The sequence below is a fragment of the Nerophis ophidion genome, linkage group LG02, assembly GCF_033978795.1.
Source record: "Nerophis ophidion isolate RoL-2023_Sa linkage group LG02, RoL_Noph_v1.0, whole genome shotgun sequence".
NCBI classification, from domain to species: Eukaryota; Metazoa; Chordata; class Actinopteri; order Syngnathiformes; family Syngnathidae; genus Nerophis; species Nerophis ophidion.
Window position 1 is genome coordinate 68,813,127 of NC_084612.1, and position 14,085 is coordinate 68,827,211.

Here is a 14,085-nt window from a genome sequence, read left to right on the forward strand (position 1 = left end):
CGAAACGTGACCTATGAACCGAGGTATGTACCGAACCGAAATTTTTGTGTACCGTTACACCCTTTGTTTAGAACAAAAAGAATGTATTTCTTTCTGGGCGGGTGGGGGCTGTTTTCGTAGTAAATAAGCTGGCTTTTTCCGTTTGATTTTTATACCGCTTCTAGATGCCGCTATTAAAGGGGAACATTATCACAATTTCAAAAGGGTTAAAAACAATAAAAATCCGTTTCCAGTGGCTTGTTTTATTTTTTGAATTTTTTTTCTAAACTTTACACCTCCAGGAATATCCCTAAAAAAAGCTTTAAAGTTCTCGATTTTCGCCATTTGCGATGACGATGTCTAAAGTGTGCCCCAGAAGCCATTTGCGGCCCACAGCTAATGTTTTAAACTCCCAGGGCACATTCTAAAAATACTATTAAAACTTAAAAAAAAACATAAACAAAAGGGAAATAAAAAAAGCTTAAAGGCTAAATGTAATTTAAAAAAAGTTGCAATGGTGACTAATAAAACAAAGCTGTTTTTTTTTTGTTTTTTTTTTGCTCAAAGAACATAATATTGAATCAAAATCAATGTAATTATGAATTATTGACCTATCCAAGGTTCCTGTTACTTCACATCAAATATTCCTCTAAGAAAAATATGTTTGGTGGAAGATTTTGCAGCTTTGGTAAATAAATAACCCAAAAATGTATATTTTGTTGTTTTCTCACTGTACCGAAAATTAACCGAAACGTGACCTATGAACCGAGGTATGTACCGAACCGAAACTTTTTGTGTACCGTTACACCCTTTGTTTAGAACAAAAAGAATGTATTTCTTTCTGGGCGGGCGGGGGCTGTTTCCGTAGTAAATAAGCTGGCTTTTTCCTTTTGATTTTTATACCGCTTCTAGATGCCGCTATTAAAGGGGAACATTATCACAATTTCAAAAGGGTTAAAAACAATAAAAATCCGTTTCCAGTGGCTTGTTTTATTTTTTGAATTTTTTTTCTAAACTTTACACCTCCAGGAATATCCCTAAAAAAAGCTTTAAAGTTCTCGATTTTCGCCATTTGCGATGACGATGTCTAAAGTGTGCCCCAGAAGCCATTTGCGGCCCACAGCTAATGTTTTAAACTCCCAGGGCACATTCTAAAAATACTATTAAAACTTAAAAAAAAACATAAACAAAAGGGAAATAAAAAAAGCTTAAAGGCTAAATGTAATTTAAAAAAAGTTGCAACGTTGACTAATAAAACAAAGCTGTTTTTTTGTTTTTTTTTGCTCCAAAAACATAATATTGAATCAAAATCAATGTAATTATGAATTATTGACCTATCCAAGGCTCCTATTACTTCACATCAAATATTCCTCTAAGAAAAATATGTTTGGTGGAAGATTTTGCAAATTTGGTAAATAAATAACACAAAAATCTATATATTGTCGTTTTCTTACTGTACCGAAAATTAACCGAAACGTGACCTATGAACCGAGGTATGTACCAAACCGAAATTTTTTGTGTACCGTTACACCCCCTAGTTTGGAACAAAAAGAATGTATTTCTTTCTGGGCGGGTGGGGGCTGTTTTCGTAGTAAATAAGCTGGCTTTTTCCGTTTGATTTTTAGACCGCTTCTAGATGCCGCTATTAAAGGGGAAAACGAACAGAAGTTCAAAAGGGTTGAAAACAATAAAAATCAGTTCCCAATGGCTGGTTTTATTTTTCGAAGTTTTTTTCTAAATTTTACACCTCCAGGAATATCCCTAAAAAAAAGCTTTAAAGTTCTCGATTTTCGCCATTTACGATGACGATGTCTAAAGTGTGCCCCAGAAGCCATTTGTGGCCCACAGCTAATGTTTTAAACTCCCACGGCACATTCTAAAAATACTATTAAAATTTAAAAAAAAATAAACAAAAGGGAAATAAAAAAGCTTAAAGGCTAAAAAAAAAAAGTTGCAACGGTGACTAATAAAACAAATCGCGGTTTCTGCACACCTGTCACTTTTGATTACTTCCCTATTTAAGCCCCATCCCTTTTCATTATTCTTTCTGGGTTCGTGATTTGCTTTCCTGCAACGAGTTACGCCTGCACTCCGTCATCGTATGTATATTCTCGCTAGCTTTTCACGCTAAGCCATTTGTTCATTCCAGCTCTCATGCTGTATGTTTTATTTTACTCTTTTATGCGCCTACGTGCCAGTTTATTTCTCGTTGTTGTATATCCTAGCTTTTATGCTAGCGTCTTTGGTTTGCCTTTTATTAGCACCAGTGTTTTGTTTCATAGATCCGAACAGGCGTAACAGAACGTCCGCAACGTAACCCAACATAAACACAACAGAACAAATACCCAAAATCCCATGCAGCCCTAACTCTTTCGGGACGCTACAATATTTGAAAATCGATTTCGCATGTCACTATAAAGTTATACAAGCCTTGCTCGTTCAATATTCAATGCAAAACTTGTTTGGGTTCCTATTAAAAGGTTAATATGTTCAACTTTGGCCCGCGGCTTTGTTCAGTTTCAAATTTTGGCCCGCTCTGTGTTTGAGTTTGACACCCCTGCTCTAATGGGTCACGAATGACTGCGCAAACGTTTGCCGATACGTTTCGGAATTGGACGGAAAAAAAGATAGACAGATACGGCGGTCGGCATCGTCAAGCGGGCGCCACGGACTGACACTGATTTACCCAGGCGGGCTCGCCACGTCCACGTCGGGAGCCAAGCCGCGAGTCTCGCTTTTCCTCATTAGCGTTTCCGACTCGCTGGCCTAATTACGAGTAAATGTGCACACACTTAAAGAAAATCCCCCTAATTGGGGACACAGAAGAAAGGCGGAAACCGTCGTAGGAGTTTTGTTGCTTTTTAAATCCGGCGAGCCGTCGGCCGATCAACAAATGTTTTCGCTCGCCGGTGCAACTCGTGGGCCGCACAAGCGCCCTCTAATTAAACGCCTGCTGCCCATCTACCGTATTAAAAAAATGAAGAAGAGCAGATAGGCAAAATGAATCCGTTCTCCCCACCACACGTTCGCCTGGAAAGGCGGCGAGGAATAAACAGGTCTGCGTGTTTGAAGACATGGCCACCGCGGCGGGAACACGTCTAATTGGAAACTTGAAACAAAATATTTCGGGACCTATTGGAGCGGAGCCGGCTTTAAAACGGAAGCACATTTTGGACGCCATTCGTTAAACATCACGATTGGGCGGTGGGGGAGTTGGCGGCGGATGATGACGATGATTTGATTAAATAATAATATATTTTATTTGTAAAAAGCACTTTACTTTGAGCAAACAACCTCAAAGGCCTACTGAAATGCGATTTTCTTATTTAAACCTGGATAACAGGTCCATTCTGTGTGTCATACTTGATCATTTCGCGATATTGCCATATTTTTGCTGAAAGGATTTAGTAGAGAACATCGACGATAAAGTTCGCGACTTTTGGTCGCTGATAAAAAAGCCTTTCCTGTCCCGATGTGCGTGTGACGTCACGGGTTGTGGAGATCCTCACATCTGAACATTGTTTACAATCATGGCCACCAGCAGCGAGAGCGATTCGGACCAAGAAAGCGACAATTTCCCCATTAATTTGAGCGAGGATGAAAGATTCGTGGATGAGGAAAGTGAGAGTGAAGGACTAGAAAAAAAAAAAGACTGGAAGGCAGTGGGAGTGATTCAGATGTTATTAGACACATTTACTAGGATAATTCTGGTACATCCCTTATCTGTTTATTGTGTTACTAGTGTTTTAGTGAGATTATATGGTCGTACCTGTACAACATGAAGGTCGGCCCTGCACCTTTCTTCAGCAGCAGTCGACGGGTGGTGGTGATGCCCATCTCTGTGTTTCGCAAGGGACCCTCTTCGAAACACGATCTTTCGAAATGATCGCTGCATAATACTTTGTGTGTGTAGTCCAATCCAACCGTGTTCGCTTGACATCTCTGTTCCATAGTTAAGCTTCACCGTCATCTTTCGGGAATGTAAACAATGAAACACCGGCTGTGTTTGTGTTGCTAAAGGCGACCGCAATACACCGCTTCCCACCTACAGCTTTCTTCTTTGACGAATCTTTCACAATTTATTTTTTTTCATGCTTGAAGTAAGAAATGATTACTTTAAAAAAGTAGTTTTATACTTGTGAGTGTTGATGACACAGCTTTGATATTTTAGTGTCAAGCATGTTTTACTCAATATAGGTCATCAAATCTCAGCAACAAGCTGTAATATCTTACTGAGATCATTTAGGACCAAAACACTTAAAATGAGTAAAACACTCTAACATAAAATCTGCTCAGTGAGAATAATTATCTTATTAGACAGAAAATAAGCAAATATCACCCTTATTTGAGATATTTCGTCTTACTTAGATTTCAGTTTTTGCAGTGTACCGCATCGAGTAGAGGCATACGTGCCAACCTTGAGACTTCCGATTTTGGAAGGTGGGGGCGTGGTGGGGGTGGGGCTGGGGGCGTGGTTTAGAGGGGAGGAGTATATTTACAGCCAGAATTCACCAAGTCAAGTATTTCATATGTATATATATATATATATATATATTAGAAATACTTGACTGTGTATATATATATATATATATATATATATATATATATATATATATATATATATATATATATATATACATACATAAGAAATACTTGACTTTCGGTGAATTCTAGCTATATATATATATTTATTTTATTATATGTAAATACCGTATATCCATCCGTCCATTATCTACTGCTTATCCCCTTTTAGGGTCGCGGGGGGCGCTGGCACCTATCTCAGCTACAATCGGGCGGAAGGCATATATATATATATATATATATATATAGATATATATATATCCATCCCATCCATCCATTTTTCTACCGCTTATTCCCTTTCGGGGTCGCGGGGGGCGCTGGCGCCTATCTCAGCTACAATCGGGCGGAAGGCGGGGTACACCCTGGACAAGTCGCCACCTCATCGCAGGGCCAACACAGAAAGACAGACAACATTCACACTCACATTCACACATATATATATATATATATATATATATATATATATATATATATATATATATATAAGAAATACTTGAATTTCAGTGTTCATTTATTTACACATATACACACACATAACAGTCATACTCATTGTTGAGTTAAGGGTTGAATTGTCCATTCTTGTTCTATTCTCTGTCACTATCCACCCATCCATTATCTATCGCTTATTCCCTTTTAGGGTCGCGGGGGTCGCTGATACCTGTCTCAGCTACAATCGGGCGGAAGGCATATATATATATATATATATATATATATATATGAAATACTTGAATTTCAGTGTTCATTTATTTACACATATACACACACATAGCACTCATACTCATTGTTGAGTTAAGGGTTGAATTGTCCCTCCTTGTTCTTTTCTCCGTCACCATTTTTTCCAACCATATGCATGTACGGTAGATGGCAATATTGTCCTGTTTAAGAGTGTCACAACATTGCTGTTTACGGCAGACAAACTGCTTACGAAAATGTGACTGCTGTTGTTGTGTGTTGTTACCGCGCTGGGAGGACGTTAATGAAACTGCCTAACAATAAACCCACATAAGAAACCAAGAACTCGCCCTCGATCATTCTACAGTTATAACGTCATCGGGCAGACACGCTGTTTATATCGTGGGAAAGCGGACGTGAAAACAGGCCGTCCTCACCCAGGTCTGCATGGAGCTAGAGGGGGCGTGGCCTCGGGAGAAAATTTGTCCCGGGAGGTTTTTGGGAGAGGCGCTGAATTTCGGGAGTCTCCCGGAAAATCCGAGAGGGGTGGCATGTATGATTAGAGTTTTGTTTTTTTTTTTCGATCCAAAAGTGCTATCTCAAAAAGAGAGTTCACTTCCTGCGCGCTACCGAAAGTGCATTAAGGTCCTGAATGCTCAACACGGTGTCGTCATTAGAAGGCCTCGTCTGTAGCAAGTTAAGCAAAGAGAAGCGAGCTGTTCTCCAGGCTGTTCGCTCCGCCGCACAGTTGCTTTCCAATAACACGGACATTGCCTCTGCCGCCAGCCCGAGAAGAATTATTTCCGGAAGGCTCCGAGCAGGAAGAAGGGGGCCGAGAGTACGATTGGTTCAACCATCTGCCCGGCCTGCCGAGTGTCTTCTGGACGCCGTGTCATCATCCCTCGGCCTCATGAGGCCCCGGAGAAAACTTTTTGGGTGATTTTCATTTCTTTTTATAAAGGCCATTAATCACAGCCGGGCCTCACACAACACATCGTCTCATTTCCTCAATTTTCGCTTCTTCCCCTTTTTCGATCGGCATCGCGGGCCACAGAGGACGTGCGACAAGACCCGACCCGCCCCCTGCGTCCCCTTCGCCACTCGCCACTGTTTGTTTGAGGTATTAGGCGCTTGTTGCCTTATTGGATTGAACTAATTGATAGACGCTGTTATCTAATGAGTGTTTCCTCATGCAATTAATCAGCTGCCGGGGATCTGGCAGACATGTGCAAAGAGCGAAAGGGTGACCTCTCACTCCTTTCATAAATTTAATATCCTTTCCTCTGTTGTTTTAACGAAGTTTCGCTGCACAAAGACACCGTTCTACAGCTTGCGTAGGAATATGGCGCCCTCTGCATGTACACTATATTGCCAAAAGTATTTGGCCACCCATCCAGATGACCAGAATCAGGTGTCCTAATCACTTGGTGTGTAAAATCAAGCACTTAGGCATGGAGACTGTTTCTACAAACATTTGTGAAAGAATGTGTTGTGGTACGCAGAGGGGAGATGACGGCAGACTGACACCAGAGGATGGAATGTCCAAAGATGTATCCATCCATTCACCCATTTTCTACCGCTTATTCCCTTTTGGGGTCGCGGGGGGCACTGGCGCCTATCTCAGCTACAATGGGGCGGAAGGCGGGGTACACACTGGACAAGTCGCCATCTTATCGCAGGGCCAACACAGATAGACGGACAACATTCACACTCACATTCACACACTAGGGACCATTTAGTGTTGCCAATCAACCTATCCCCAGGTGCATGTCTTTGGAAGTGGGAGGAAGCAGGAGTACCCGGAGGGAACCCACGCATTCACGGGGCGAACATGCAAACTCCACACAGAAAGATCCCGGTCCTGGGATTGAACCCAGGACTGCAGGACCTTCGTGTTGTGAGGCAGACGCACTAACCCCTCTGCCACCGTGAAGCCTATATGTATATATGGATGTATATATATATATATATATATATATATATATATATATATATATATATATGTATATATATATATATATGTATATATAGACCATATGTACTTTCCATATGAGTTGGGAAATTGTGTTAGAGGTAAATAAAAACAGAATACATTGATTTGCAAATCTTTTTCAACCCATATTCAATTAAATGTACTACAAAGACAAGATATTTGATGTTCAAACTCATAAACGTTTTTTTTTTTTTTTTTTTGCAAATGATAATTAACTTAGAATTTAATGGCTGCAACACATGCCAAAGTAGTTGGGAAATGGCATGTTCACCACTGTGTTACATTACCTTTTCTTTTAACAACACTCAATAAACGTTTGGGAACTGAGGAAACGGATTGTTGAAACTTTGAGAGTGGAATTCTTTCCCATTCTTGTTTTATGTAGAGCTTCAGTCGTTCATCAGTCCGGGGTCCCCGCTGTCGTATTTTACGCTTCATAATGCGCCACACATTTTCCAATGGAGACAGGTCTGGACTGCAAGCAGGCCAGGAAAGTACCCGCACTCTTTTTTTTTACAAAGCCAGGTTGTTGTAACACGTGCTAAATGTGGCTTGGCATTGTCTTGCTGAAATAAGCAGGGGCGTCCATGAAAAAAATGGCGCTTAGATGGTAGCATATGTTGTTCCAAAACCTGTATGTACCTTTCAGCATTAATGGTGCCTTTACAGATGTGTAAGTTACCCATGCCTTGGGCACTAATGCACCCCCATACCATCACAGATGCTGGTGTTTTGAACTTTGAACCTATAACTATCCGGATGATTATTTTCCTCTTTGTTCCGGAGGAAACCACATCCACAGTTTCCAAATATAGTTGGAAATGTGGACTCGTCAGACCACAGGACACTTTTACACATTGCATCAGTCCATCTTAGTAACCCATGCCTTGGGCACTAATGCACCCCCATACCATCACAGATGCTGGCTTTTGAACTTTGCGTCGATAACAGCCTGGATGGTTTGCTTCCCCTTTGGTCCGGATGACACGATGTCGAATATTTCCAAAAACAATTTGAAATGTGGACTCGTCAGACCACAGAACACTTTTTCCACTTTGCACCAGTCCATCTTAGATGATCTCGAGCCCAGAGAAGCCGGCGGCGTTTCTGGATGTTGTTGATAAATGGCTTTTGTTTTGCATAGTAGAGCTTGAACTTGCACTTACAGATGTAGCCACAAACTTTATTTAGTGACAGTGGTTTTCTGAAGTGCTCCTGAGCCCATGTGGTGATATCCTTTAGAGATGGATGTCGGTTTTTGAGACAGTGCCGTCTGACTGATCGAAGGTCATGGTCATTCATTGTTGGTTTCCGGCCATGCCGCTTATGTGGAGTGATTTCTCCATATTCTCTGAACCTTTTGATGATATTATGGATCGTAGATGTTGAAATCCCTAAATTTCTTGCAATTGCACTTTGAGAAACGTTGTTCTTAAACTGTTTGACTATCTGCTCACGCAGTTGTGGACAAAGGGGTGTACCTCGCCCCATCCTTTCTTGTGAAAGACTGAGCATCTTTTGGGAAGCTGTTTTTATACCCAATCATGGCACCCACCTGTTCCCAATTAGCCTGCACACCTGTGGGATGTTTCGAATAAGTGTTCGATGAGCATTTCTCAACTTTATCAGTATTTATTGCCACATTTACCAACTTCTTTGGCACGTGTTACTGGCATCAAATTCTAAACTTAATAATGATTATTTGCAAAAAAAAGAACATGCTTATCAGTTTGAACATCAAATATGTTGTTTTTTGTAGCATATTCAACTGAATATGGGTTGAAAATGATTTGCAAATCATTGTTTTCCGTTTGTATTTTAATCTAACACAATTTCCCAACTCATATGGAAACGGGGTTTGTGTAGTTTCCCTTCTGATAAACCCACATTGCATACAGACGTGAAATGTTCTGGAAAAATTAGGTGTAGAGCAATGTGTGAAACCTCCACAGAAGAAGGGGAGACAGCATTAAAGGATGGTGCTCCAGCTTGCAAAACCGAGCCACCGAATTGACGAAAGGTTTTAGGGATCGCCTTGAAGATGACTCGCGTCCTGGACATCCTGCCACAGCCTCCTGCCCCAGAAAACATCAACCGCGTTCCCCTAATGGTGACGGATGAGAGACGTTTAACCGGTAACAAGATAGCTAATGCGGTCGGCATCTCCCGAGGAACCGGTTGAGAGCGTTCCGCGGCACAAGCTGGGTTTTGATGCCTGATCAAAAGCCCACCGGGCCGCTCATGTCGCACGCCAACTTGGGCACTTTTGGAAGCTGTTCTAACGGGGGGAGGTGGGACTTGTAAACTTTTCGAAAGGAGGAGTTGTTCAAAACACTGGTTTGTTGTTGTATTTTCTTTTAAGTCGTGGAAAAAAAATCCCTGATGACAGTCAAAAAAAAAATATCTGAATAATTACAGTCCAAGTGGAGGAGTTCAAAGACCTCGGATTTTTGTTCACGAGTGAGGGAAGAGTGGATCGTGAGATCGACAGGCGGCGTTTTCAGTAATGCGGACGCTGTATCGATCCGTTGTGGTGAAGAAGGAGCTGAGCCGGAAGGCAAAGCTCTCAATTTACCGGTCGATCTACCTTCCCATCCTTACCTATGGTCATGAGCTTTGGGTTATGACCGAAAGGACAAGATCTCGGGTACAAGCGGCCGAAATGAGTTTCCTCCGTCATGTGGCGGGGCTCTTCCTTAGAGATAGGGTGAGAAGCTCTGCCATCCGGGAGGAACTCAAAGTAGTGATTGGACGTCTTTTTTTACAATATTCACAACATTCATTGAGCAGCTTGTATTATTATGTGTTGACTTTTGGATTTTTTTTTTTTTTTTCGCACCATGACTAGGGAAGGTTGTTCTGACAGGGTCATATGAGTGAATGCTGTGCTGTGTACAGGTCAAAATCACAATTCATAGTCATTGACCGGATTTTTTCAGGTTGACCATGAATGGCGGCAAATTTTCCGCGTTCAGATTGTCAGACATTTTTAAATTAATTCATGTAATTAATTGTATTCCTTATTAAACTCAAAGTGAAGACGCCCATGGGCCGTAGTTTCTTTACAGAGTTAAAAAGAAATAAAAAATCCACCGGACTACTCAAAAGTATGCTAATGAGTCTGTTTGTTTGTGTCTTTTTAGGTTTGTCCTTTTTTGGAAGATCGACGACTTGACTTTTTATGACAATTTGCCATGAAAGCGTCAATTTTTTCACCGTTAAACATGGCCGCCGGACCAGGCCGGTGAAAAAGGAGGAAGCGAATCCTGAAGTCAAAGTCGTTTTTGGAACATCTTGTTGCAAAGACGCCGTTATGTGATGAATATCTGGATAAAAGTGGGTCAGCGATGGAACCCAAGGGGTCTAAGAAGAAACCTGTGATTCTCGACCAAGCCCAGAATTGAACATCTTTGATCCTGTGGATTAATATTCTCCTCAAACCCGAAGATTTACCTTACTTTTTTTTTTTTGTGTCCTCCCCAAAATTCCATGTAAATTGGACTATCATCCAAAATGGCTTCGGTTTGGACAGTTTGGACACTGTTGGCAGCTTCGGGTCTTCTTGGATGCTGGTGCCAGGTCTCAAGGACTAGTGGTCCGAGAAAAGCGGAGCAGGGGGATTCTTCCGTGGAACGAGTCAAGAGGGGATGGGTGTGGAACCAGTTTTTTGTGGTGGAGGAGTACACGGGCACAGAGCCGCTCTACGTCGGGAAGGTAAGATGTACTTTTATCACTTTGTTTTTATTTCCTTTTACAAAATTGTGTTAGATGTAAATATAAATGATTTGCAAATCCTTTTCAACCCATATTCAATTGAATGCACTACAAAGACAAAACATTTGATGTTCAAACTCATAAATTGTATTTTTTTTTGCAAATAATAATTAACTTAGAATTTCATGGCTACAACACTTGCCAAAGTAGATGGGAAAGGGCATGTTCACCACTGTGTTACATCACCTTTTCTTTTAACAACACTCAATACATGCGCCACACATTTTAAATGGGAGACAGCTCTGGACTGCAGACGGGCCCAGGAAAGTACCCGCACTCTTTTTTTACGAAGCCACACTGTTGTAACACGTGCTGAATGTGACTTGGCATTGTCTTGCTGAAATAAGCAGGGGCGTCCATGAAAAAGACGGCGCTTAGATGGCAGCATATGTTGTTCCAAAACCTGTATGTACCTTTCAGCATTAATGGTGCCTTCACAGATGTGTAAGTTACCCATGCCTTGGGCACTAATGCACCCCCATACCATCACAAATGCTGGCTTTTGAACTTTGCGTCGAAAACAGTCTTGATGGTTCGCTTCCCCTTTGGTCCCGATGATACAATGTCGACTATTTCCAAAAACAATTTGAAATGGGGACTCGTCAGACCACAGAATACTTTTCCACTTTGCATCAGTCCATTTTAGATGATCTCGGGCCCAGAGAAGCCGGCGGCGTTTCTGGATGTTGATGATAATTAGCGTTCGCTTTGCATAGTAGAACTTTAACTTGCACTTACAGATGTAGCGACCAACTGTATTTAGTGACAGTGGTTTTCTGAAGTGTTCTTGACCCCATGTGGTGATGTCCTTTAGAGATTGATGTCGGTTTTTGATACAGTGCCGCCTGAGGGATCAAAAGTCATGGTCGTTCAATGTTGGTTTCCCGGCCATGCCGCTTACGTGGAGTGATTTCTCCAGGTTCTCTGAACCTTTTGATGATATTATGGACCGTAGATGTTGAAATCCCTAAATTTCTTGCAGTTGCACGGTTTTTGATACAATGCTGGCATCAAATTCTACAGTTAATGGTTATTTGCACAAAAAAAAAACATGTTTTACTAACAAAATTACATAATAGCCACATTTCAATAATACACGGAAGACAGAGATGAACTGGAAATGGCCTCAATCCTGCTCGAGCCCTTAAAACAGTGATTTAGTTGCGGGAAAAAAATGTGAGAAAATTCAGGAATTTTTTTACTGATGTATTGAATTTCATCTTTTCTGACTTCCCCGTGTTAAAAAATGCCAAACCGTCAAAACGTAAAGTCCATACATTAAGGTCCTGATTTATCCACCCATCCATTTTGTACCGCTTGTCCCTTTTTGGGGTAAGGGTTGTTAATGATACTTTACATTAGTTTTGGATGACACTACAAATTTGGGTATCAGTCCGATACCAAGTCGTTACAGGATCATATATTGGTTATTTTCAAAGTCCTCATGCGTCCAGGGACACATTTCCTGAGTTTATAAACATGATATACAATTTGAAAAAAATGAAAAAAAGATGTTGTGATGCCAAAAAATATTAAAGTAATCATAGTAGTATCCACCAGATACAGGCCTGTACTTGGTATCATTACAATGAATGTCAGGTGTCGATCCACCAATGGCGTCTGTTTACATTGTGATGCCGGTGAGCTATGGTGCGTAGTGAAGCCTATCCATCCATGCATTTGCTACCGCTTGTCCCTGGAGCCTATCTAAGGTGCATTCTGGCGGAAGGCGGTTTACACCCTGGACAAGTCGCCACCTCGTCACAGATAAACAGAAAACATTCACACTCACATTCACACACTAGGGCCAATTATTTACTAAGATTTAAATACCACGTGCTAAACAGCTTGTGCAATCTCTTCAAATTGCCTGTACCAGCGTTGTCCCGATACCAAAATTTGGAACCAACCGATACCGGTACTAAAATGATTTCGATACTTTTCGATACTTTTCCATACTTTTCCATACTTTTCCATACTTTTCGACACTTTTCTATATAAAGGGCACCACAAAAGTTCCACTATAGGCTTTATTTTAACAACATTTTTTAGGGTTCATTAAACATGTTTCTTATTGCAAGTTTGTCCTTAAATAAAATAGTGAACATACTAGACTACTTGTCTTTTAGTAGTAAGTAAGCAAACAGAGGCTCTTAATTTAGCTGCTGAAGTATGCAGTAACATATTGTGTCATTTTCCATTTTATTATTTTGTCAACATTGTTAAGGACAAGCGGTAGAAAATGAATTATTAATCTACTTGTTCATTTACTGTTAATATCTGCTTACTTTTTCTTTTAACATGTTCTATCTACACTTCTGTTAAAATGTAATAATTACTTATTCTTCTGTTGTTTGATACTTTACATTAGTTGTGGATGATACCATAAATTTGGGTATCAATCCGATACCAAGTCGTTACAGGATCATACATTGGTCCTATTCAAAGTCCTCGTGTGGCCAGGGACATATTTCCTGAGTTTATAAACATAGAATAAATAAAAAAACAAAACAAAAGAAGTGATGCCAAAAAATGTTGACTTAATCATAGTAGTATCGACTTGATAAGCAACTGTACTTGGTATCATTACAGTGGATGTCAGATGTAGATGCACCGATGCCGTTTGTTTACATTTTGACCCTGAAGCATGTTTAGCTATTCCTCATCCTGCAGGGATGATACTTAGTGATTTAGAAGTAGCTAAAACACTGCAGACGGCGGATGGACGTTAGCTGCTAGCTAGCTAGCCATGTCTTAAAGCACCTCTTCCGGAGGGCATTTCACATGTAAAGCATCATCTTTATCATTAGTTTTTAAGCCAAAATGTGTCTGTGCTCCCTTTTCTGTCTACACACTGTCTGCTTGTAAGTACTCTGTGATTTTGCGCTGCCGAAGATGCTCCTCTGCTTGTTATATTACCGAATATGATTTATTAGCATCGCGGTACTATACCGTACAACCCTAGCCTGTACTATTAGTGGCCGTCTTGCGTGTGAATTACGGATGATATGAGTGCGATTGAAAAGTATTTAATTTAAGATTTTGCTTATGCAGGGCATAACCATGGAGACACTCATTTACTGCAC

The 14,085-nt window shown here is 40.8% G+C and overlaps 1 protein-coding gene across 1 annotated transcript in view; it reads left to right on the forward strand.

The window, feature by feature from the left end:
* Positions 1–14,085, forward strand: part of LOC133544296 (cadherin-22-like) — a 589,788-nt gene that overhangs the window by 306,993 nt on the left and 268,710 nt on the right. The window contains exon 4 of the mRNA XM_061889489.1: positions 10,369–10,939. Within this exon, the coding sequence (XP_061745473.1) occupies positions 10,739–10,939 (201 nt within the window). The 5' untranslated portion in view covers positions 10,369–10,738. The remainder of the gene's footprint in view (positions 1–10,368; positions 10,940–14,085) is intronic.